The following is a 27,169-nucleotide window of genomic DNA, read 5'->3' as shown; positions in this document are numbered from 1 at the left end:
CCACTTTTCCACTTCCCACTTGTTTTTGGCTTAATTGATTGCGTGTTTGTGTAGTAACCTATTTTCCTTTATTGCCTGCTTATCATTACATTTAATAGCTGTAAGCAGGCTTATCGTAGCCTTTCGGCATTTGCCATTATACCAGGCATGTCTGGGAGCACTACCATCCTTTACTTGTACTACATGGGAAAAACTGTCTGCCAGGGCTGCTACTAGTCCATGATGGCTTTCTGCAATTTTACTGAGTGGACGAGCAGAATCTCCAGACTCACTCATTTGGATTGCGACCTCCAGATATGGTGTGATTATTTGGTAGAGTGAAGATAATCTGTCTTGGGATTCGCATAGAGTGCCCCATGTTACTCTCCTCCTGCAACTAGTTAGGAGTGGCCCTGATGTTTTCAACAATTGGTCCTTAGGGACATCCCCAATGTACGGAGAGTCCAATTCTAGGATCAGGGCATTATGATCACTGTTATATCTGGGGACAATCTTAAAATTGACCATCTGATGCCAAGATCTGGTATTCACCATAATATAGTCTATGATCGAGAGGGAGCTCGACCTATTATAGGTGGAGTTTGCCGGACTATCAGAATTAAAACACCCATTACACGCCCTGAGCAAATGATTCAAGGCAAGGGAATTCAACTGAACGACTTGTGGTGTCTATGCCCGGACTGGCGGAGCATTGGCCACTGGAATAGCCCAGTGCATGTTTTTGTCATTTAGGTCACCAGTCTCCAGGTCCTTCAATGGTTCGTACTGACAATTAAAATCACCAGCCAGGATCACTATGTCATTATCAATGACTGTGGATATAAATGATAATAGTTTGTCAAGGGTGGGAGACTCTTACCCATACCCTACTGGCCATGAGTATACATTAGTAAGCACTAACCTAGTCCTGGTGGGAAAGCTCAAAATAACACAGAGGCTGTCTCTAGATGATGTCTCTACCTGCTTCACTGTGTAACCCAAATGTGTAGCAACCCAAATAGTAAGTCCCCAAGATGGTCTGCCCTTCCCCCCGGATATAGCAGGTATGTTGTAGGTTGCATAGCCAGTTCTATAGATAGTCTCCCTAGCCCAGGTTTCCTGGAACATGCATAAGTCAGAGTCTTGGATAAAAGCACCCCACTCCTGGTTGACTATTTTGGAGTGAAGACCTGCAACGTTCCAGGATAATATTTTGAGCTTTGATGGAGGATTTGTAGGTTTGCTAAGGTTTTCAGGCTCCTTGTTCGATGGCCAGTAACCGCTCTTAGCTGAGGGCTGGTTTACTTCTGCAATTATTGGGGATGAGTTCTCCAGCTGTTGGGCGTTAGAGATCTCCGGTGGTAGCTCTACATATGAGAGGAAGTTCTCCCATTGTCTTATTCCTTTCACCGCTTCTGTCTTCCCTAGCCTCTGCTGTCCTTGCGTTTGGAACATAAGAATGCCAATGGGGTGGGGTGCCTGGTCCACGAACAACGGATTGGTTAATCCATATTGATTGGCCTTATGACTGAGTGCGATAGTACCCAGAGAGGACAACCTCAGAATTGGCAGAATTGGAGTCTCGAAAGATCCATGCTCTTTTTCAGACATGCACACCCTAAGTGGTACAGGTTGCCATGTGCCTCTTGATACTACCCTTCTTTCAAGTGACTCATCATTAGATGTTTCCAGTCAATCATTGTCCTCCATAGTACTAAAGGCCGCATAGTGGTTGTTCACTGGCATATTATATCTAGCTTGGTTCCATCCCCCAACACCATCCATCGTAAATAGCGACTGCTTATGGCTAGGTGGCTTATAGAAGAACCCCAATGGTAAAATGTGGATCCCTGTTTGCTCAACTGTCCAATTCCCCACCCTATCGAGTAATGTTTGAACAAGGTTGGGCGACCCAAAAGATAACACCACAAAATCACGCCCTAGCAACTAATTGGATCTGCCTATCCAACCAACCCGTCTGACCATTTTGAATTCTGTGAAGAGTGGGGAGGATATTCCAGACCTCGAGCTTAACAGGGACAGTGCTTTGTTTTTGAGTGAAGACCAGTGTTCCCTAGTGCTATCAGGTAACATGGGAACATTGGCTAGCACTATCGTATAAGGAGTTGCTTCTGGTGGAAGGTGTAGGGTGTTATATCGGATGTACCTCTTAGTGTGTGAGATGCTTTATATTGGGCAATTCTCATTGGTGATTCCCTTGTGTTTTCATGTCTTATACCATATGTTTAGCCAATGATCAGATGAATTTGTTCAACTAATCCTATGTGAACCCTTGGCCCGCCTACACTAGCCCCCCAACACAGACAGTAGATATATAATTTTAAGGCACAGAGTGTTAATAAGGTGGGCCTGCCCGGCTTCTTACAATCTCTGACGGGGACGGATAGGCCCGCCCTTGGCCCGGGCAATGCCCGGGCGCTACCGCGCACGTCACGCGCTACGGGAGCACTAGCGTGATTTTAAGCGCCTCCTTGGTGCTTGCAGGCGTCAGAGTCTGGTGCGCGTGCCCAGAGGATGGCGGTAACTGTATTCCAGTACTACACGCAGCCCCCTCCTCCGGGGAGCCGGTACAGCATCTCAGATGGCGGTAGTAGCGGCGGTGGTGATATCCGTTCGGGCATCGTTGATTAGAACATGAATTGTAATCAAAAGAATTGACATAAGGTTTCTTTGAGCCCAATGCAATTTGTTAGCTGCGTAGTAACCGCTTTGTGCATAATCGCTTTCCATCCTTAATTATTTGTTCTTTTATAGGTTTGGCCCCTGACGAAGGGATCTCTATCCCGAAATGCATTGGGCTCAAAGAAACTTTGTCAATTCTTTTGATTACAATGTAACTGTGCTGTTGTAATATTGTTATGTTTCAAAAACAATTTTCTTTATGTTCATTTTCTAATCAACAATGTTAAATTGATATGTTTAAAAGAAAGTAAAACGAACTAATGAGTAATAAACAATGTAAGAATTTGATTAACTGCAGACAAAAAATATGTGATCATTAGTTGAGACATTCAGTCTCAGACAGCAGTGCACCCTCCAGTCCAAGTTATCCTTATAACTTGTACCACCTTGGACATTTATTTCTAACCACCTCCTCTTACAAAATTAGTTGAACCCGTCAAAAATCGTTTGCATGCCCATGGGAGATTTAAGCAAAAGAAGAGTATCATAAGCAAATATTAATGCTGGAACTTTAGTCATGCTGATCTTGGGAGATTTTTTTGTTGCTGACCCCTTTAAGTGAATCCACCAGGCTATTTATACATAAGCAGAATATAGCGGGAGCCAGCCCACAACCCTGGCATACTTCCCTGCTCACAGGAAAAGGTTCTGAAAGCTCCCCAGTTTCTCTAAGCGAATTTTTTTTTTCTCATCCAATCTTTTTGATGATTTGACATAGATAGTAGGGAACCCCCTTGTCACTCATTCCAGACCAAAGATTGGCTCTCAAAACTAGAACGAAAGCTGCCTTGAGGTGAAGGAATATTAAATATAGGCTACAACCCTCCAGTACAACTGGTTTCCAGTATAGGAGCTGGAGCCTGAAGACCTGGTTGATAGTAGATGTTTGCTTCCAAAAGCCAGCTTGTAGTAGATTATGTACGCTGTTATACCCCATCCTCTCCTGTAATCGTTACAATACTACCTTTGAGAAGATTTTCTGCATCACATCTACCAAACTGATAGGTCTAAAATGCTCTGGTAGCAGAGGAGAGACTTTTTTGTTTACAGGAATTATTTTGGCTCCAGCCCAGGAATTTGGAATGGGCAGTCACCCCGTTATGGCATTGAATATCCTACACAAGTTGGGGCCCCAGACTCTGGTTCGGAGAGGTATAAATCCCCGGGTATTTTGTTGATGCCAGGTGCCTTATGGGGTGCTGTTTTGCTAATGGTGCTATACACTTCCCGGAGAGTTATGGGAGGAAATTCCTTTGAATCGTACCTAGTGCAATATTCAAGGGTAGTGCTCACCCTTTCCTCCTGACTTTTTTTTAGCATCATAAAGGGACCGTAGTGCCTATTCCACACTTCAGCTGCAATGTTTGGCTCCAGACGGGATCTACCCTCCTTATTCCCAAAGGTGACTATATTCCAAAAGGCCGGTGGAGCCTTTTGTTTACAGCCCTGAAGGAGAGAGTCCAATTTGGCCTGGCCCCATTCTTTCCTGGCTAGTTTGATAATGTTTCGTGTGAGGCTCTCACACTTTGGATCCATGCTTTGTCTTTGATTGCAAATATTAGAGCAGTTTTAGCATTCCTGCATTGTCTATTATACCATATGGGAATGTTTCGCCTATGGCCCCTTGTCTGCACCTCAGCAAAAAATAGATCCTTTAAGGCAACTGTTAACACTGCATGAGTCTCCGCCGCTCTATCTATGGAACAGATTTTTCCATCAGGTTTGATAGAATTACTTATATCTGTTAAAGCGATACAGCCTCATACATATAACTAACCAGTTCAGTAGACTGTTGCATGGTGGTTGAGTGAATTCAATGTCGTGATGATGACAGACAAAGTCTGTCATCTAACAGGTCAGGTCACATTACTCTATTGCTCTAGTCATAAAGAGCCAGGTCTAGAGACAGGACATTGTGGTAAATGTCAAACCTGGATAAAATAGCAAAATCTAGGACTGCTGACCACAGCCTAATATCCATACAAATGTAATAGATTAGGGACGCTGACCCTATCTGATTGAATGTGTGCTAGCCATGCCTATCAGATTTGGTCCACCCATTACAGGCCTGTATAGAATGATTCACTGCTGGAGCATTCATTTGGAAGGCCTATGAAGACAATTTTTTGATGAAGGCAATGGTCAAAACAAGTATAGATCATAGCCTACCTTCATCATTTTGGGTGCCGTCTTGCCTATTGCCCAAGGGCTCGATTTGACAGGTGAAGTCTCCCTCAAAACCTTAAAATAGCTCCCCGGGATAGAGGACAAAAGAGAGGATAGTTGTTTGACTACAGGAGTATCTTGGCTATAACCACTTCAGGGGTAAAAGTCAACTCAACATACAAAATATCACCCAACCTTGTTGCAGCCTCCCTGACAGTACATCCCAAATGGTTAGCCTCCCAGATGGTCTGCCTCTCCCACCTGTGGTGGGTAGCTTAGTAAACACTGCAAAGCCCAGGCGTTGTGCTTCCTCTCTAATCTAAGTTTCCTGGAATAGTATCACATCATATTGGTCTATAAAAGTCTCCTATTCACTTTTCAGACCTGCAGTATTCCGGAAAGCCACCTTGATTACTTTCGAGGTTTCTCTGACACCCTGTAGAATAATATTGGGGTCACTTTCGGGTATGTTGTCCTGTGACTACCTCCCCAGAACCACAACTATTGCAATGCATCCAATTTCTTCTGTTTCCCGATTCCCTCCCCTCCCTGTTGATTTCAGCCCCCCCCCCCTCCTTTGAGCTTAGGAAGAGTTCTTGCAGTAGATGTTGACGGTCTAGGTCTGCTTTGTAACTGATATGATTCCTATTATTCCAGTCTGGTAAAGCCAACCCTCCTCCCTCTGATGTTCTTTTCAGCTCTACGCCATCATATGGAAGGAACCCATGAGAGAGTGGCGTATTTAGTTTAGGAGTCCAAATTGGGGTGCTACAGTTGCCATTTTCCCTTGCCCTTTCACTCTGACACCCTCAACCCCCCCCCCCTGCAGAAGCCCTTAGAATTTTTGTCTCAGTGGGCCGGGTAAGTCAATCCACCCATTCAAGGACCTCAAATCTATTAGCTATTGGTCCCTCGCCTCCCCCTTCCCCACCAGAACCCTTATGACTTGTGCCTCTTTCCCCCTTCAAGGCCCCTTTGGTGGAGGCATTGTTGTCCCTTTTGTTATTGTTGGCTATGTTGGCCCTTAAGGGTTTGTCTGGCACAGCCTGTTCAGCCTGGTCAGTTTGGCACTGTGCATCCACCCTACCATTTCGCCACACGTGCACCCTGCATTGATTGCCCCACACAGGAGGATTAGATTCTCAAAACGGGCAGTAAGGGGGGTCAATTCTTCTTTAATATTTCGATGCTACTTTGCCTAAAATATTCCTTGTAAAGCAGACACCCCATGGAGGTTGAACAACATCCTCACTATCATTTTGAACATTAATTAAAGTCATATCGCCAATCTAGCAATTAATATCGTTGCTATGGTTACTGGTGTCTTTGGTGGACTTTAGAGTGCGATGTGCAAGGTTTTCTTTTTGGCAGCCGCAGTAGATTTGGCAACAGGTTTAGCAGGCCTTCCCTCGGTTTGGGTACAATCACTAGTTGGTTCCCTTATTGATATTCTAGGTTGTCCTGTACTAGTTGGCTCCTGTGGGCGAACAAGTGGGGATTAAGTACTAAAACATGCTGCAGACCAATGGAGGCACCTGTCGGATCCAAGGACAGAGACAGACGTCTCTCAGTTCGTTCTAATTCCATAGCCACTACACCTATAGCGCTTTGCCATATTCTGTCAATGGAGGCGGGATTAGGAAAAATCACAGGTGACTGTGGGCTTCTCTTGACAGTTCATTTTCTCCATGATGTCATTCACAAGCTCTATTAAGCTGTTTTAATTAGTGGAAAAATGCTCCTGGTCAGAAAAATGGAATTGCTCCTCCTGTTCTCTATATAGGCACTCTAGATGCAAGGGGGACCCCAGCCTTTTCCAGCCACACCGGGGCACGACCCGCGGGATCCCTGGTGCAGCTGTATGCACCTCCTGGCACATTGGGTAATGCTGCGGTGGAAGCGGCAGTCAGGGGTGTGTAGTTCTCACCCCACTCCAAGTTCACCAAAAGCTCTTACAAAACTTCTATTAAAGATAATAGGGCAGCTGGAGGGTGAGGTAAAGGCTTGAGGTACACTGGGGCCACTGGGCAGCAGAGACAGCAAAGATTTGTACTCTTAATTGGATGGGTAAACTGACGCCTGTTCACAGCTAAGAATCAGCTGCTTACGCCTCTGCACGACTCACCCCAAATCACCAGCACCCGCAGTGCTTAATTTGCATAAAAATATAGTGCCGGGGCTCTCGATAGGAGGACACTAGAGCTTGCATCATCCGTTCCCCCCGACAGCAATGCCAATGATAGCACCAACACACTACTAATCATCACACTCTTAATAGTGTGACCATTCATTTTATTACAGGCACCAAAGTAATAGGAATGGCTTTGGAGGCAAATACTACTAATTATAAATTGAAATGGAAATAATAAACAGAAGTTGTTGTGCTCGTACCTAAATTGGCAGACACCACTACCATGTGGCAGACCGTCATAAGCCTTGTGCTGGTAATTAAGTACCGGGTCTGAGCATCGGAAAGCACCAACACAAATTAAGCACTGCACCCGGCTTCAGCGCCCCACCTCAAGTAAATGCCTCGAACAAATGCCAGGTGAACGGGCCAAGCGAACGGGGGAACAGGAGTCTAAGTCGGGTTGCCTGTGCGACCTCATTCGCCTTTGCGTCTCCCCTTCATGTCCTCCTTTGCTAAGTGGCGTTATTCTTTTTATATCGAGGTCACCAGTGGGGAGGACTCCTGAGCCAGGGGACTTTCCCCTCACGTTCAAACGTCCCCTCCCTGGAGCGGCAGCCATCTTCAATCATGGGATGAAGGTGGAGAAAGGCAGTGGAAAGGCCAGGAGATACCTTTAGGAATATGGTCTAATTAACCGTAGGGCTACAGGAAGGCCCAGAGTATTACTTACCTTGCAGAGGGGGGTCTTCAGGGGCCACACAGAAAATGCACCAATGTCCAGGAGTAGGAAAAAGGGGTCATATGACGCCCTCCATGCAGGAAACACTCCTGAGTGAAGTTCCACGAATCAAGGCACTGATCCACAAAAGGATTCAGGCGCTCTCAGTGCCATCTGGGAAGAGCTTCTCACGAGCTTACGGGGGCGATCAAGGGACCTGACTCCGCACTCCTCCTCTTCTCAAAAGGGGCAGCTCCTTGCCACTGGTGCTCAGCATCTGCCGAACTGGCCGGGTGCAGCTGCCATTTTGCCTCCTGTAGCTGCTCCGCTTCAACTCCAGCCACCAGCGGTAGAGGTCCTCAGAGGTCTCCTGCCTGCACGAACTAACACTATTGACCTTGTCCTAGGGGAGAGGATGTGGAGTAATGGCCAGTGCGGTCGGTTTCAAATCTGGACAACCGGGTTTGAGTCTTGGCAATGAAGCTCAACAGCCTGTGGTTTTTGTGCTCGTATATAGCTCTCTGATACCCTCGGGTCAAGTTTGCGCTGTATAAAACTGCAAAGTCCTATATTTTCTGCTAAGCACACTAAGGTCTCTTGGATAATGTCTGTCCTATAGAAAAAAAATCTAAAAATGAATGTCCTTAAACCGACTCAAGGGCATGGACTTTTATGTCCTAAATGAAATGAAATGAAATGAAATGATTACGCACTTGTACGAATACCGCCGAGGAACCCTTCCTGGCCTTTTCCCTGTGAGGAGCCCACTCCTGGGCACCCCCAAGGTGAAGTCAGGCATCCTCAGCGTTGTTGGGGCCGTTGTAGAGATTAAGGAAGCTATTGCCCAGAGGTGCAGAGTGGGACTCATGATTAGAATAGGCACCCAAGCGAGAATTATCAGGTCTGAGGAAATTGAGCCCGAGACCCGCCGAGGCGGGAATTGAACCCTGGTCCCGGCCAGACTACTGCATCAGGGTCTGCCGCTCTAACCATTGAGCCACACTTCTCTAAATCAAACAGTAGACCAGTGGACGGGTTATAGAAGTGCCTCAGGGGCACAACAGACGATTGTGCCCCTCCGGGGAACTTTTGAGTTATAGATGGGGCTGCAGACGCTTGTGAATCCCCTTCTTTTATACAGAACGCCCTGCCACTCATACAGCACTAGCACGTCCTCAAGATGGCGTTCCCTCATTTGCATGGACGTCTGTCCCATGCAAATGAGGGAATTACTTTTCCTCTGCACCCCCACCGTATTACAGACAAGGGTGCAGAGGCAAAGAAGCTCTCAGGAGGTGCACTGACAGTGTGCCTCCTGATTACAGCCCTCTGGCTGGGGGAAAGGGGGTCCCATGGATCCCCCAGACATTCCCTTGCAGGCAGGTACAGTCACTGACTGCACCTACCTGCAAGGGGATCTCTAATCCCCTTAAAAAATGCAGGCGAATTGCAGCCTGCACTGTGATAACGGAGCAGCTTTAAAGCAGCTTGCTCCGTTTTTCACATGAATGTGCTTCCCCCAGGTCAGTGCGGGTTCACGGCTGCCTTAGAGGCAGCGCATTCACCATAATGATTTGAAAGGTTCACCCAGCTCAATCCAGAAAAAGTTGCTGCATCCATAATATGGCCCCAGGTGTTATTCCTGTAGCTAACCTACTTAAAATCAAGCACCTTTGATGGGGGTTGGGGGGAGTCTTCCTTATAAGCCCCTGTCAAGAGCCTGGAGTAAAGACATTAGTCTTAACTCCAGGTTCTTGACACAATCTGACAGTTTCGTAAGCATCCCCATTGAGTCCTAGGCACTCTCTTGGTTTCATTATTACACTACACTTCTTCTAAAGATTGGTTAATCTCCTCACTTGGTAAATAGCTCTCAAGGTTGTTTAACATATTTAAGTGATTTGAGTCAGTTGTACTCCCAGTCTACACGTTTAATATTATAAATATGACAATCAAAACTCCCATCAAATGTCCTGCTTGCCTTGTATGTCAAGGGATTGAATTTCATGAAGGGGTCCTGCATTGTTTCAGTTGCTTACAGTTGTTCAAGTGCATGGCTGAAACGTGGCATGTTTTGCATGGAGAGTGATATACCCTCACCCAATTTCTCTCTCTTAATTGAGTACTACTTATAATTAATTCTTTCTTTCATGTTTACAGCAAGTGAAATCCATTGAGAGATTCCTACGTCGGCTGGAGTTTCATGCCAGTAAGGTAAGTGCCCCAGCTCCAAGCCCGTAGTTGTGTTAATATTGTGTCTTTGAGTTCATTATCTTCTACCTCTATTGTGAGTCAGGAGAACCTGCTCCCACTTACGGAGTCTGGAGTGAGGCCAACCTCCTGCCCATTGAGTTAGTCACTCTCTGCAAGACCGGTCCTTGGAGCGACTCTCCACATGCACCCAAGTAGCTAGAATGAATCTCTTCTACCCATCCTGCTCCTATAGTGAGTTTCTCCAAGGCCTGTAGAGGTATTCCCTTGACCAGCCCAGGGACAATGTGCACAAGGTCTCTGTAGTTAGTCCCTTGACAAGCTCAGGGAAGAGTTGCACAATTGGGCATCACACATTATTGGTAAGCACCATATCCACGCTCAATCTAGCAAACTTGCCAAAGATTGAGGAATAATGTAGAAATAGATAATTTTAGGTCTCGGGTTTACAGTGCATGCGCTGTCTCAGAGTCATGGTGTTTACTATTCAGTGGGCTTCAGCCGGCCCATAGACTTACGATTTGTTTTCTCCATCGTTGCTATCATACCCTTCGTTCCTGTTTGTTCATGGCATGCCGTCATGCCTCTTCTTGTGTTTAGTGCTCCCCTTGAGCTTGGACGAAGTGTGTCCATCCATTGCTCCCATTTTAGGAGCTACTTTTTTCTTTGGGTTTGAGCACTCTACAATCGTGCCCATATTTTCACTTATCCATCCTCTGTCTCATCTTGTCTCTCCCCCACCCTCCCACGACAGGGATCGGAGATTTGAAGCCACAACAAGTTTGTGCCAGATGTCTTTGCTTTCTCTGTGTTTGAGCACTCCACATGAGTACTCATGTTTTCACCACTGACATCCATCTAAATACCAACATCTGCTGTGCAACAATTTACTTTTTACACATTTAGCCTAACAGGGCTTCTCAATGCAGCGTTGTTCTGGAAGTAGTGAAAAATACATCGCAGAGTCCCAAAACACAGTTGTAAAACTAACTTGCAGTTTGTCTCATGTGCACTAAGTCTTACTTTATATTAATTCACAACAACAATGAAGCGGCTATGTTATCATTAATATGGATATGGGGTCATTTAACTGGCATGAAGTCTCCGTTCTTACAGGAAATGCAGTGTAGAAAGCATGATTTTGACATGTGTGTGGGGTGGGATCAGAGATCTAAAGCCGCCACAAGTTTGTGCCAGATGTCTCTCTTTTCATTGTGCTTGAGAACTCCACACAACAATGCTGCCTTTCATTTGTTAAGTTAGACAGCTTTAATCAATATCTATGACTGCATCTCAACCACACTCTAAGTGTTACTCTCCTCGAACAGTGCTGGTTTTCAGTCTTTTTGTCAGACAGCTTTAAACATTTTAAACATTAGTGGTGACTGTAAAAACATAGGATGTATGCAAGGAACACAGAAACATGTTACCCTTCTCTTATTTTAGCTTATGGGTGTCCAAAAAGCCACCAAGATGGCAACATTTACATTCAGCATTAAATTGACCTTTATTCCAGCTCAGACAATGCTGCCTTTAATTTATGTTAGATTTAAACAATATTTGTGACTGCACCACAACCTCAGTTTTAATTACCATCAAACACTGCTTTCTTTCTATTCTTTTGTTAAAAAGCTTTATGGTTTAAATCTTTTATTAAGAATTTGGACAAACATACTCGGCAGTGTAAGGGCAACACTGTAGCCGTTGGCATACGATCAAAGCATGCAATATCAAATTTCTGAATAAGGGTGGTGCCCGACGCAGTTAAAGAGATATGACAAAACTTACAAAGGAAACTTACACTAACACCCCCTCTGCCCCCCACCCCGTCCCTTGTCCACCGAGAGAAAAGGAGAAAATATAGAAGGAAGAAGACATAGCTCATATGGGATCTTGCAAGTCCAGATGTCATGGTTCTGTTTGCTGATGATCAGAGAGTTGCAAAAGGCGGAGATACCTAGGACAGGTGACCTCCTGGAATTCGGAGGAAAGGAGTGACAGGCATGGCTGCCATAATTCGTTAAAGGTGGATCCCTTCCCCATCATGGTCAAAGCGAGCTTCTCCTTACCCAACACGTGCCATAATCGATATAGCCAGCCTGTAAAGGTGGGAATCTGGGGGGGTGCGCCAGTGTGTCAGAACGTTTTGAACTGCTGATCCCAGCGCTATGGCAATCAGCGGGCCTCTGCGAGATTTTAGTGGGTAGGTCAGCGGATTTGGACGGCCCAGAAGGACATATAGAGTGAAGTGTGGGATCTGCGTGTCAAAATGTGTGTCCACTTCCGCAAGGATCTGGTCCCAGTAAGATTGAAGATGTGTGCATTCCCATAACAAGTGTACAAGAGTGCCCCGCTCCCCGGAACCCCCCCAGCAGTCTCGCCCTCGGGTGGATCCATAGAGTGCAAACATTCGGGGGTGTAGTATCAGTATGTAGCCAGTTTAGTGAAAGTCTCGGGCATGCCCGAATGATATGCAGAGTGATGAGCTCTGTAGTACACACCTGCCCATTCTTTGTGGGTTAGTGTTCTGCCGTGGTTCCCTTTCCCATTGCTCCCGTCCTGCGTTGTGCATATGTGTGTTCCTATGTAATAGCATCTTATACAGGTCAGAGACTAGCTTTTTGTCCAAGGTAAGGGTAACTAGCCATTTTTCATAGGTAGAGAGGAGTCTGCTAGCCGAGGGCCCAACCCGATTGTGTAAGGCCCAATGCCGGAGTTGGAGGTATGGTAGCCTTTCGGTCTCGGGTAGCCCGTAGTCCGACTGGAGTTGATGAAATGGGAAAATCCCATCGAGAGCAAACAAATGGCCAAGGGAGCGGCATCCTGTGGGCCTCCAGCGTGTGAAGGCGGTTCCATCGAGTCCCGGTTGAAAGTCTTGGTTGTCAAAGAGAGGGGTAAGCGGCGAGGGAAAGGTGGTCAGGTTATGTTTGGTGTCAGTACGGTCCCACGTATCTAGGGTGGTCCGAGTGATGGAGGACGCATATAGGTTGGGAGGTCTATGGTCCTTTTTGAGGAGGGGGATCGCCTGTAAGGGCGAGCAGCCACTGCCTGGTCTTGGAACAGCCAGTGCTTTTCTGATTCCACCCGGCTCCACTCCACCAAGTGACTTAGTTGCGCCGCCTGAAAGTACAGCTGGATATCAGGTACTCCAAGGCCTCCCTCCTCAGGTGCTAGCACCGTCAGGGCCAGTTTCATCCGAGATTTACAACCGTTCCAAATGAATTGAGCCAGGTCAGATTGAGTTTGTTAAATCCACCCCTGTTGGAGTCGGTGAGGCAAGGTTTGAAATAAGTACAGAATCTGGGGAACCAGGGTCATTTTGACTGGCGCTATTCGACCCAGCCAGGACAGTGGGTAGTGCTTCCATTGACGTACGTCCCATCGCAACTTTGCCCATAGTCACGTGTAATTAATGGTTACTGTGGCAGGCAAAGAGGGAGCCAATTGGATCCTGAGATATGGAACCGAGCTGGACGCCCACTGTATAGGGAAATGTGCCTTGAGTTGTGCTCGGGTGGGAGAAGATAAGGAGAGATCTAACGCCACAGATTTTTCCATGTTCACCTTAAATCCCGAAATTTGGGCAAAAGTCTCCAACTCTGCGAGGCAGGCAGGGAGAGCTAGGGCCGGGTTCAACAACGAGATGTCATCTGCATATAAGCTAATCACACGGGTGTCTCTGCCAAATTTGATCCCTGTGATATCAGGGTTATGGCGAAACTGGGAGGTCAGGGGTTCCATATAAAATGCAAAAAGGAGGGGCGACAAAGGGCACCCCTGTCTCGTGCCCCTCTCTATTGGAAACCAGGACGATGTATGGCCGTTCACCCGCACCGTAGCCCTGGGAGACCTATAGCAATTGAATATGCACGTTCAGAACTTCTCTCCCAACCCAACTCGCTCTAGAAAACGGTCTTTATTTATTTTTATTTTAAAAGTTTTGTATAGCGCTAGCTAGACCCGTAGGTATCAGAGCTCTTCACATACACATTGTGATAAACAGAAGGGCCTTGCCTAACCCAGAAGGCTGACAGTCAGTAAGCAAACCACGGATAAAGAATACAGCATGAACAATAAATAACTGTGCAAAAAAACAAGGTGAACAGCATATAGATATAGATATGGCCAATGAACCCTATCGAAGGCCTTTTCGGTGTCGATGGCAAGGAACATGTACTCCCCAAGTTACTTAGAGGCTTTCTCTAAGAGGTGTAGTGCCCGTTTGGTATTATTGCATGTTTGTCGGTGGGGAATAAAGCCTGCTTGATCTGGGTCTATCAGACCTGGCATATGGGGCATAAGGCGGGCGGCCAAGATACCAGTGTATAGCTTGAGATCCACGTTAAGGAGAGATATGGGGCGATAAGCTCCGCATGTCGTCTTGTATTCACCTGGTTTTGGGAGGAATACTATAGAGGCCTCCAGCATTTCTTCTGGGATGGCTCCCGGTTCTGCAAACGAGTTGAAGAGTCTGGTGAGGGTCGGGGCCACCAGAGCGCAGAAAGTTTTGTTGAGTATGGACGAAAAGCCATCTGGGCCAGGGGCTTTGGCAAGTTTAAGGCAGGATATTGCTGCAATGACCTCCTCAATACGGATGTCCCTATCAAGGGAAGCTGCCTGTACCTCAGTCAAAGTGGTCATGTCAGTGGTTGACAGACAACCAGGGTCATCAGTAGAAGATAAAGGCTCACTAGTGTATAAGCGGGCATAAAAATCTCGAAACGCCTCGGCTATCGCCTTGTCCTCGGAGACGTAACCACCACCCACGTCTTGAATCTCCCGGACCCCCTGTCTCTGTCGGGTCTCACGCAGTTTGTGGGCCAAGAGCCGCCCACATTTGTCACCTCCGGTGTAGTAAGCATGACGCAACCTGAGGGCTGCATACTCAGCTTTGTCCTGATCGAGGGCAGCCAACAGTTGCCGCACTGCCTTCAGCTACCGCCACACTCGGGGCGCCCCGGTCCGATGGTGCATCTGTTCGAGCTCCTTCATTTTTTGGGTGAGCTCTTCCCTCTTGCGCTCCCGCTCCACATTTTCGGCAGATGGGATGGCTATTAGTTCCCCGTGAATGACCGCTTTGAGCGCTGTCCAGTGTGTGGCTAGGGACGTGTCTGTGTTGTCATTATGTGAGAGATAGTCTTTAATTGTGCGTTGCAGTTGTTTAACCACCGTCGCGCGGTGTAGTAATGTGTCGCGGAAGCGCCATTTTCTAGCGGGATGCTGCATGGGGGGAAGAGCGAAGGTAGCCGGCACAGGGGCGTGATCTGATAGAGAGGCTACCTCTGTGTCTGCTGTTTTCGCTAGCACTCGTAGTGGAGTCGTGGTCAGCAGGTAGTCCAGCCTGGCATAGGTCTTATGCGCTGTAGAGTAATAAGAGTATTCCCTGAAGCTGGGATGAAAACTACGCCACCAGTCAATGAGGCCTATATCTCGTAAGCGTGTGAGCCCCCCCTGTGACAGTGCCCCGATTGCCCGGTGCGGTGACCGGATCTATCTGCCTCAGTGTCTAAAACAAGATTCAGATCGCCCCCCAAGAGGATTTGCCTTTCGGTTGTTGCTGTTGCCTCGTGAGTGCTGTGTGCAAAAATAGTCTTGTCCTTCGTTAGGGGCATATACAGAACCCACTGTGAACGTGAGGCCTCCCATGATGAATCGGTACATAAGTAACTTTCCCCTGATCTCTGCCTCTTTCTGAAGGACCCTACCCCGGAACCGCTGGGCGACCAATAAAGCTACACCCGCTGTCTTGGTATGACTGCAGGAGAACAACTGGGTTGGAAATCTGCTGGACTTAAGGCGATGACAATCTTTGGGCAGTAGATGCGTTTCCTGCAGGAGGCATATATTCACCTTGGAGCTTTCAAGACAGGATAAGACAGCCCAACATTTAAGAGGGTTGTTAAGACCCCGCACATTCAGTGAAAGGACCGTAAGTGTGGTGGGAGTCATTCAGGTGGAAGTGGGTGATGAGGGCCATGCGCGCCAGCCTGTGCCGGAGCTTTCGCTCTCTGGGGACGAGTCATGGTATCGAGAATAGCTATTAATGCAAACTTGAGTTGCCAAAATAAAAAGGTGGACAAGGAGCCCCAAACCCCGAATAAACAAAACCCCAAACAAACAGGTATAACCAGGATATAGTCTGTCATCCGCGGGTAAGCGAAGAAACAAAGTTGAACCAGTAAACCAGCAGAAGACGTATTGTAGTCCATCATCATCTGATGATCGGAGAGAGTTGTCCATGGCGAAAATATCGTGGCCAGTGCCGTCCCCGCCCCCTCCGGCTAGGCTCGCCTAGCCTATACAGACCCAACCATAAACACAAGAACATGATGACTGAATCACCCAGACTGTGTCTTAGCTAACTCCGTCGGCAATGTCACTATCGCTGCTTTCTGGCTTTTGGAGATTTCAATCGGGTTCGGCCGTTTGGACCGGCGTCGTGGACCCTTATGCTGCCATCTTAGAGTCTTCTGCTCCGAGTGTAGGGCGTTCTTCACTGCTCTCATCAGCCGGGGGGGGTCAATTCCTAGAAGACGACAGGCCTCCGTTAAGGAGCGGAGCTGAAACAACTTGCCATCCATGCGGAAGATCAGGCGAAATGGGTGGCCCCAGCTGTATGCGATGATGCGTTGGCGAAGGCAGGAGGTGACCGGATGAAAGATCCTTCGTTTGTGAAGTGTTAGAGCGGCATGGTCCTGGTCCCAGACCGGATTCTGGCCCCGGAATGACAATGGATGCATCTGCCGCGCTTTCTGCAGGATTTCTTCCTTGATCCGAAAGTCTTGTACACAACTAAGATGTCAGGTGGAGGGGCCCCACCCTGGCGCGGAGGGCCCACTCTGTGTACCCTGTCTGGTGCTAAGTCTGTGTCAAGCGGGTTTCCCAGAACGTGATTGAAGAGCTCTCTGGCGTATTTGAATATGCCACCCGCTTCCTCATCGGCCTTAACCCCCGGATCCGTATATTATGGCGCCGGGAGCGTTTTTCTAAGTTCTCAAGGTGGGACTGAAGGTCCACCTTCTGGTTGTGAATGCGGATAACTTCTTGTTGCAGCATCGACATCTCCGTCTCACGTCTGTTGTCCTTTTCCTCAAATTCCATGACCCTTTCGCCAATGCTGTCCACGTCTCGGCGTATCTCTTTGATTTCCGCTGTGAGGTCTTGTTTAAGCGTTTGCAAATCTTCCGGCAGGGCCACGAACAGCGATTCAAGGAAGGCCTTGGTGATCACCTCCCCTCCCTCAGCCCCCAGGGATGCAGCAATCTCCAAGTTCGCTGAAGTTTCCCTGTTTTTTTCGCCCCCCTGGGACTTTTCAAAGAGTTTCTTGAGGTTTTTATCCCACCGGCCGTGAGAGGTAGACATGCTATTTGTGGGAGAGAATCTGTAACAAGTGACTAGGAGTCCCACGCCGGCACTGGTGGGCCAAGGACCGCCGTACTATGGTGCGCAGCAACTTCAAGATCCTAGTCGCTCCTGTGTCTCACTCAGACTGTAGAGCCCCCGGCCCTGCGCCGGACCCCGCCGACTGTAAGACCCTGTCGCATCGAGACTCCTTGCTATTGCGTGTTCCTTGGGAGAGGAGCGTAACTCCCAAGGGGCCAGTGTTTGCAGGCCCCCCTGGAGTCCGGGCTGCTGCCCCCAACACCCAGTCAGCCCTCACAAACCTCAGCTCGCCAGGGGGCTGAAGCTGGCACAGAGCACTCCACGAACCACGCTCACAGTACCCATGGATGGCCCCCCGCAGGACTCGCCAGTCTCAGGGGCGCTGCTACGCCATCTGCCGCGTTCCCAGCTATGGCAACGTGTCCCCAGGTGTAAGCCCTGCTGTAGCTCCGAGCGGGACTCGAGGCCGCGGGCCCCTCTGTCGTGTCGGGCTCACCACTCCTCCCAACTCCCAGTGCCGATATGCACTGCAGCTTTCCCCCCGCTGCGTGGACACTTGCCAGTGATCTGGGCGTCTTCAGTGCTGTGCAGGCCTGCGGCGCCGCCGACCGAGCTCCACTGCTGCGGCCGGCCCAGCCTCCTCACTCAAATTGGCCTGTTAAATAGCTTTAAACAATAGTTGTGACTGCAAAAACACAGGATGTGTGCAACGTACACGGGAAAATGTTACCCCTCACTTATCTTAGCTTATGGGTGTCTAAAAAATTACCAAAAGAGCAATATTTACATCCAGCTTTAAATTTACCATAATTCCACCTTGGACGATGCTACCTTTCATTTGTTACGTTAGACAGCTTTAAACAATATTTGCGACTGCGTTTCAACCACAACTTAGTTTTATTTTAAACAGTATGGTGCCAAAAAATGAGCTTCAAGGACACACTTTTGCTGTGCATTTAAAAAAACACATAGTATTCATTCTTAGCTCAAACACATGTTATCACATTTGAGGAACTGCATGCCTGTTATACTCTCTCTCTGTCGCATTCAGTTTCCTTTGAGATAACAAAATGTGCTTCCCACCTCTCTTCACTTGTAATGTTACGGTGGAAATTTCCTTAATCGTTTTTACATGCGCTTGTTAATTTATTTGCACCATTTTCATCAATTTAAATGAAATGATTTATAGTGGGAGTGGTAACTTTTACTTAGATGGTTATAATTCCTCCGATAGAGACCTTTTTATGAGAATATATTAAGTAAATTAAACAGTCTTTTTCTACTAGCCGCTTAACCGCGACGGTGTGGTTGTTTGATTAAGTGGGCAGGCCCGCTTCGAAGGGGCTAAACATGATGTGTATTTACTATCACACTACAAATTAGCCACCTTACATATTACCTGCCACTGACTACCCCACTCTCTATTTTAAGCACTGCCGACCCCCATAAAATGTGCAGTGTTCACTATATCATAATAATTTTTTAAGCATACGTTCATGTTGCTACTTCCATTTCACGTTTTAATTCGAAGCTCATACCATCCCTCACACATTAATAAATAACAAAAGAATAAAGCATGTTTCATAGCAATTTAGAATAAACTTTAAACATACTGTACAGCCACAGTGCTGTACAACACAGTTCAAATTAACTAAACCAATAGCTCTCGCATTGCCGAGATCTATTGGCTTTGCCAATGCTTGTTTAGTTACAGCTGAATTGTGACGGAATGCTAACAAAGAGCTGCAAATCATGCTACTACAAATACAAACTAAGTACAATTCAGTCTATGGATTATCAATTCGCCACACTTTGTAGTTCATGTATTTTTTAATTATATTTTTATGCCATCAGGTGCATCACAAGAAACCAAGAGAAGGTATTTACACTTCTGAATTCATACATTATATTACAATATTTTCTTCAGGTTCATGAAAAGATTTTAAAGAAATTATTTTCATTTTTTCTTACGGGTGCAAACACATATAAACCAATCCCTATTCTGTTTTGCAGCTCCCTGTGCCTTTTTTTGAGCCAGTTTGTCATAGGTACCCATATCTTATCCCCTTTCACTCTAGCTCGGTGACCCTTGTTCTAATAGAGAGCCATTTCCAGAGCATCTATACTCAATAAGCGACGAAGCCAGGCAGTATATACTGGTGTTTCCGAGTCTGTCTATGCTGTGGCTATCAGTAATATTGCTACCGCTATTGTAGCAAACACAAAGTCCCAATGTACTGGTGCTAACCCAATCTGTCTATCATATCCAAATAGCATCATTGGCGAACTGATCTCGATCGCACAGTTAAGTGATTCTTGACAGAATTTCTCTATACCTTTTTTTAATGGAATCGGGGACTTGCACGCGTAAAACGTATGAGTAATATCGGCAGGGCAGGGCTATGCTGACATCTAGGACATTGATCAGTCTCTTGCATCCCCCAACCAAAGGGTTTTGCTGGAGTATAGTATAAGTTAAATAGGATTTTATAGTGTTGTGCTTGAAGGTTTGCCACCAGAAATATTTTCTCTCCCAGCTTTAATGACATATCTAGATCTATATCATCCCCTAATTTTGATGCCCACCTTGTCTCGATTTTATCTAAATCATCGGGTATTGTTTCCATCAGTATTTTATAAAAATCCCCAATCCTCCCATTCCCCCGGTATACCTTATCCATTAGTGGTATTGCTTGAAAGTTATCCTGTCTGACAGCTAGATTCTTTAAACACCCCCTTATTTGGATATATTTAAAATACGATCTGCTATTAATCCCAGATTTCCAAACCAGTTCTGGAAAAGGCAATATTTCCGAGTTATCATTGAATAGGCTCACAACCCGATGAATATCAGCCTACGCCCACTCTCTGGCCATACCATCCGATAGCTCAACTGGAAAAGTTGAGATTCCCCATATTGGGGTATATCTATTACACTTGGGGATTTTCACAATCTTGCTTATTTTGATCCATACCGTTCTGGCAACCTTCAAGCACTTGAAGCAAACATTTTTATAATAGCTAGGCTCAAGCGGCCTAAGAAAGAGTCCTGATGCTTCCTCCCCAACAGCTAGTTGATATATAGATGGTTAGCCATCCTTCCGCGGAGAGCTATCTGCTCCCAGCAGGTCACCCATTTGTTGCAGGAAAACTGCTAAATAATAAAAATATAAATTCGGAGCAGCCCAGCCACCTCTCTCCCGCTGCAGGGTTAATATCCTCAACGCGTGTCTTGTTTTTTGGTAACCCCAAATAAAATTTGAAAAGATAGAATTCATTTTCTGGAATGTACTACCAGGCAGTTCAAAGAGGATAGCTCAGAATAGGTATAGTATTCTAAGAAAGATCTTCATTTTTAAAACATTTACTCTGCCCACTATCGTTAGATGCAGTTTATCTAGCCATCGGAGCTCAGAGGTAACCTCCTCCAGCACTAGATCAAGATTATTTGCCCATAATATATCCAGATCAGGTCCTATCCTTACCCCCAAATACGTTGCTGGGTCCGTCTGTCGCTGATCCTATAGATTTAGATCCGTCTTGTACAGATTATCTGCGTCTTTCCTTTGTTCAAACAGTAGCCTGATCTACTCCCATATTTGTCCGCCACACTCTCAATTTCTATTATTGCTTTTGCTGGATTCGATGTAACCACAGCGATATCGTCCGCATATGCAAGTACTCTAGATCCGTTTTTTAATCCGATAATTCAGAATTCTGTAATTGAGCTCACACTTTGTACTTCAAGAGTACTTGTTGGGTCTACTTTTTAAACATTAAGCGTTAATGGGCAGGTTAGAATGTGTTTGATTGCATTGTACTTGTATAGCAGAGTTGCTCCACTGTGGCACAGCAGTCATATAGCTGTGCGTATGAAATGGGGTAGGAAAAAGTGCCAAAACGCATGTAGATATCTAACATCTTCGGAATAGTCTTGATACTACAGTACAAACCACCTAGATATCAAGTTGTCATTATTATGTCATGTACCTGAGTCTGTAAGTGAAGGTTCAAGAATAGATGCAGTGAAAGTTTTAAATACCATAAAAGCATTCATAATGCGACCTCTACCTTCTTTGTAAAGCAATTAAGAGGTTGTGATTTCAGGAGACTTACATTTATTTGACAATAACATTGTATCGAAATCTTAGGACACCAGTCGTGATAAATAGCACCACTTCTCCATCCTTTCCCCTCTCACAAGGAGCAAGACGCAATTTAACGCTGTCACCCTCACTCGTTAGCGTGTTGGGTTACCCTCACATTATTGAGGGCACACAAATAGATTTCCTGAGCCCCAAAAGGAAACTGCGAAGTCTTTAACCCCACCTCCCAGAGTTATGATCGTTTAGTAGAGGTGTTAGGAGTCAGACAAGTACTGTTAGAGGATTTCAGGATGCAGTTGATATACTGTGGAGCACTGCCCTGAACCGTGACATTAGTACACGTGCAAAGAATTGGTATTTTATATCACATGATTGTAGACACGCTATTCTTTTTCAGATGATATGCGTAAAATTCAATGCTAAGATTATAATGACACAGAACATAACTGTACAAAAAGGGAAACGGTTAGATACGACCAATCATGTTACATCACACACGCTTTTAAAAAAAGGTGTTTTTTATTGAAACGTTATCAAGCTTTCACAATAACATTTGCATGAACAGTCAATAACTGCATTGTCAGACAATGCAATTACTTAAAAAATATTGAGCGTCTTTCACATAAAATTCGTAAATTGCCGTTCCAACCTATGGCCCTTTTCCTGCTGGCTCATCCCACAGGTCCCCATCATCAGTAATTCAGGGAGCTCTTTTATCTATTTGAGTGGAGCTGTGATGTTAGTTGGCATGTCTCCCCAGATTACTAAATCATCTGTAACTTTTTCGTCCTTCCGGTTAAACTTCATGTTATGGTAATCGGAGAGCACCTATTTCACTAAATCTTTTTTCAAATGACATCCGGGGCTCCAGGTGCCACCTATTGAAAGGCAACCCGGCTCCACCAGTACCATACACACTGCTACCAAGGTTTGTGTCTTGCCACTATGCCCAGCAAACACCTTTATGGTGACCCTTTCAGCACCAACCCTACAACTTGTGACAAGACCCGCACCGCCTCTTCCCAGAAACACCCGCACCTACCAGATGCAGCAGGCGTAGCGGGGAAACTTCTTGATAACTATTTAGGCCTCATATATTTACTATGCAGAAAACAAAAATGTGAGCTTAATTAGTGTATGGGGAGACACCTGCTTAACCAGTCGCTTACTACTGGAGTGGTTCCACCTCAGTGGAAACAAGCGGTGGTGACCCCCTTACTGAAGAAGCCCACCCTCGATCCTGAATGCCTTAAGAATTTTAGGCCCATCTCGCTTCTACCCTTTCCAGCAAAAATTGTAGACCGGGTGGTGGCAGGCACCCTCTCTAGACACCTAGAACAACACAAGCTTCTGGAGGATGTTCAGTTTGGCTTCCGGCCAGCTCATGGCACCGAGACGGCCCTGGTGACCGTGCTGGATGAGCTACGTTGGCGGGCAGACAGGGGACAGGCAGGGGTTTTGATCCTGCTTGACCTGTCTGCCCTGCCGCCTTCGACACAGTGAACCATGGTATTCTGCTGGACAGGCTGAGAGAGGTAGGGGTTGCTGGGAGTGCCCTTGGGTGGTTTGAGTCCTTCCTCCAGGGTAGAGAACAAGCTGTGTCCCTCCCTCCCTTCCAATCCTCCTTCTCTACCATCTTGCATGGCGTTCCTCAAGGCTCGGCAGTTAGCCCGATATTATTTAACATGTATATGAAGCCTTTAATCGCAGTCATCAAACAATATAAGATCGAAATTGTTAACTACGCTGATGATACGCAGTTGCTTCTCTCCTTGGAGGGAAATGAATCAACCTCCTTGGAAGAATTTCACAACTGCCTGCGAGATACAGCGGACTGGTTGAAAGCCAACTCTTTGCAATTTAACTCAGGAAAGACCAAGGTGTTATATTGCCCAAGGCCTAGGGTACAATCTCTTCTACCCAGCAACTTCTGGCCGGTGGATTTTTCTCCACTGGTGCAGCCTGTGAAGGTAGTACGGAACCTGGGCGTGATGTTTAACAGCGACCTTACTCTGGAAGCGCAGGTTTCAAAAGTGGTAGCTGGCTGCTTGACCATTATTCTCCTCCTGAGAAAAATCCTTCCTTTGTTACAGCCCCGTGCTCGGGTAGAGGTGGTGCGCTGTACCGTGCTCAGTAGGTTAGACTACTGCAACTCCCTACTGTTGGAGTCTCCTAGTTATCTCATGGATAGACTCCAGAGAATCCAGTCTGCAGCTGCAAAATTAGCCCTGGGGTGGCCAACAAGATCTTCCTCTTCAGGAGCTCTGGCTCAGCTGCACTGGCTCCCAGTGAGGCAGAGGGTGATATTTAAGTCTCTCTGTCTGGCCTTTAAAGCCCTCCATGGGTTAGGCCCTGCCTGTTTACAAAGGACGTTTTCGTGGCCCGCAATCTACGCTCCTCCTCGGCCAGGTTGGTGACCATACCGAGGTTTAGGAGATCCAGAGCAGGAGGTAGATCGTTCGGCGTGGCTGCAGCAAAACTCTGGAACTCTCTTCCCATCAAACTCAGGCAGGTCTCCGGCCTTCTCGCATTTAGAAGGCACTTAAAAACTTGGCTTTCTCCAAACCCCTAGCTTGTTTCAACTGCCCCCCTTCTCTCGATACGAGTCTGTCAGCGCCAGGATGCCTTTCTAAGGCGATAGTGCGCTCTAGAAGTGAAATGAATAAATAACCAGTTTGCATTTTTTCTTCCATTCCGCTTTGGTTGACCCTCTGGCCAATCAGTATTCCAATGGTCTCTCGCGCAGACAGATTTTTTTTTTTGAAGACCTTTATTTTCATGCATAAGAATATACAATGTAAGGCCGGCAATCCCTAGGGCCAACCGCTGCAATAAAACAGTCAACATCGGATATACAGAACATACACACGGCCTTAGAGCCGACAACCCAGAGGGCCCGGCGGCGGATGGAAGTATCATAGTGCATGATGATAAGAATATTAGTATACGATATGACTTAGGTCTAGGAATTTTCTGTTTTTGTAAAACAATTAACAAACCCCACAAGTAGAATAAACCCACGGCAATCATGTTCAGTTCCACAAAGGCGACCACTATGTGCCAGGACTGCAGCTGAATCAATACTGATATTGTGACCAAAAAACAACCAATTCCGCTGAAGGAAGCCCGACAAGTAGTCAGACGGGGTTCTTCGCAGCCAGAGGAGCCACACACCTTTTTACGTAGGCCCTAGATCAAATCTGAGAATCAGAAAGACATTCATCCGGCTCAGCTCGTGGTGGCTCACATATGTCTCCCCTGAACTTGTTCCAGGCGCCCCAGATTTGTTCCCATTTTTCCGGGCACCCCCGGTGGACAAACACCGCCCTCTCAGCCACCATTGCTTCATCCATGTCCCTACACCAGTCTCGCAGTGTAGGCAGCACGCCAGAACCCCATAGTCTAGCAATGTTTCGTTTTGCCACCAACATCCCCAGTATGGCCCAATCCTGCTGACGGTGGGTCAAGTCCTCCGCATCCCAGATGTTTAACAGGCAGCGGCGCGGGTTGGGCAGTAACGAAATTGTTATTGATTGAGAAATGGTTCGCATCACCCCTGCCCAGAACGCGGCCACCCGGCTGCAGTCCCAAATGGTATGAAAGAATGTCCCTCTTTCTCCGCAGCCACAGAGGCAGTACTCGTGGGGAGCCCTTCCTATTTTGTAAAGGGTCGTTCTGGTATAGTATGTGCGGTGTAATATTTTTAATTGAACTAACTTAAGTCTAGATGGGATCGCTGATTCTCGGGGTGACGAGAGAGCCTCCTGCCATTCTGAGTCATCAAGGTCGCCAATTTCTCCCACCCAAGTTAGGCGCAATTTGGAAAGCCTGTCAGGTAGATTGTTGATTAGCTTCCTATATGTGTAGGACGTGGCTTTGTGGGGCATATGGTCTGTCAGTAGTCTATCTTCCAGCGGTGTGGACTCTTGTAGTTTTGTGCCAACCGGGATGACCGATTGAAGCGAGTGACAGATCTGTATATATCTATAATACTCAGACTGGGCCATTTCGTGTTTGGTTTGTAAATAAGTGAAGTCTACTACGTTGTTTTTCCTCCAGAGATCTCCCACCACTGAAATGCCTATGGCGTCCCACGCCCGGAATCCCTTGCTATTTCCCATGAAGCCTAGTTTGTGCGAGTCCCAGAGGGGTGTCATCTGCGTGATAGTGTCTGCGCACTGAAGGTGTCTATGTGCCTTGTACCAGAGTTGGACCGTGTGGCGGGTCGGACCGATAAGGTCGGACGGAACTCGTCGACTATAAAGGGTTCTCAACAATCCCCTGGTCTCGGTATTCTGCCTGTCCGCCATAAAGGCGGGCTCAGTCTGCGGAGCGTGCAGCCAGTAGTTAATTTGTTTAAGGTGGGCAGCCCAGTAATATAATTCAATATCAGGGAGTGAAATACCCCCATCGTACCAATCTTTTACCAGCTTACATTGTGCAATCCGTGCCGGTTTCCCATCCCACAACAAAGTAGAGACCGCAGCTGAGATGGCTCTAAAGTAGGAAGAGGGGACCGGGAACGGAGGTTTCTCGAGTAGGTAGAGAAAACGAGGCAACGCCATCATTTTAAACAGTGCGGCTTTGCCAAGGAGGGTGAGAGGGAGTGAACGCCACACCTTTACATCCCGGGTAAGTCATTCCAGCGGGGGTCTCAAGTTTAGGGCGTGGAACTCGGCTGGATCGGAAGACACCTGGATTCCTAAGTATTTAAAAGGGGTATCCGTGTAACGTAGCGGACAATCCGCTGGGAGGGGAGGAGGGCTGCCGGCGAGAACGTATAGAACTGATTTGGTCCAATTGATTCTATATCCTGAAACCCTCCCAAACTTCTCACAAACATTCAGGATTTCTAGGATTGACTTTTTAGGGGAGGTGAGGTAAAGAAGGACATCGTCCGCATAGAGAGATATCCTGTCTTCCCAGGACGGTGACCACCTGATACCTTTGATGGATGGTTCCCACCGAATCCAGATTGCCAGTGGTTCAAGGATCAGCGTGAACAGTAAGGGGGACAACGGGCATCCCTGCCGCGTCCCACGGCCGAGCGGGAAGTCCCTGGAGACGTTGCCATTTACCGCTATCTGGGCCAGAGGCCTGGCATAGAGCAAGCCGACCCACGCGGAGAACTTGGGGCCAAAGCCCATGTGTCGGAGCACAGCAAATAGGTAAGGCCATTCCACGGTGTCAAACGCCATGGTGGCGTCTAGTGAAAGAAGCACTGCCGGCTCTTGTATGTACTCCCGGCGGGCCAGTAAAGCCTGTAGACGGCGCAAGTTGTGAGAGGTGTTACGCATCGGCATAAAGCCCGATTGGTCCGGGTGTACCAAAGTGTCAAGATGGGGAGCCAAGCGCTACGAGAGCAATTTGGCAAAGATCTTAGGTTCTGCGTTAAGCAGGGAAATGGGACGGTAAGAGCTGCATGCTTCCGGGGGTTTGCCAAGTTTATGAATAGGAACAATCGTGGCAAGGCGCTGGTCTTTAGGCAGCATACCCCTTTGCAGGCTATCTTCAAACATTTTTAACAGGTGGGGGGCAGTTATGGAACCGGTGTGCTTATACAGTTCCACCGGGAGTCCGTTAGGTCCCAGAGCCTTGCCAGACGCCAGAGCGCCGGTCACCTCCAGCACCTCCTCCACAGTAAATTCTTATCCAGCAGGAGCGCCTCCTCCGGGGAGAGGGAAGGAATTGTCAGATCTTTAATATAGTTGTATGCCTCCTCAGTAGTATAAGTCGCTTGGTGGGTGTAGATCACCTCGAAGTGATCAGCTA

General features: G+C 47.1%; 1 protein-coding gene across 1 annotated transcript in view; it reads left to right on the top strand.

Moving 5' to 3' along the window:
- The window catches only part of RIPOR1 (RHO family interacting cell polarization regulator 1), a 2,151,737-nt gene that overhangs the window by 329,911 nt on the left and 1,794,657 nt on the right, over window positions 1–27,169 (top strand). The window contains exon 4 of the mRNA XM_086945567.1: window positions 9,858–9,911. Within this exon, the coding sequence (XP_086801693.1) occupies window positions 9,858–9,911 (54 nt within the window). The remainder of the gene's footprint in view (window positions 1–9,857; window positions 9,912–27,169) is intronic.

Source organism: Lissotriton vulgaris, chromosome 12 (genome assembly GCF_964263255.1).
Source record: "Lissotriton vulgaris chromosome 12, aLisVul1.2, whole genome shotgun sequence".
In the NCBI taxonomy this organism is placed as follows: domain Eukaryota; kingdom Metazoa; phylum Chordata; class Amphibia; order Caudata; family Salamandridae; genus Lissotriton; species Lissotriton vulgaris.
Note: the sequence above shows the minus strand (reverse complement) of the source record. Positions and strands in the feature narration are given on the sequence as shown.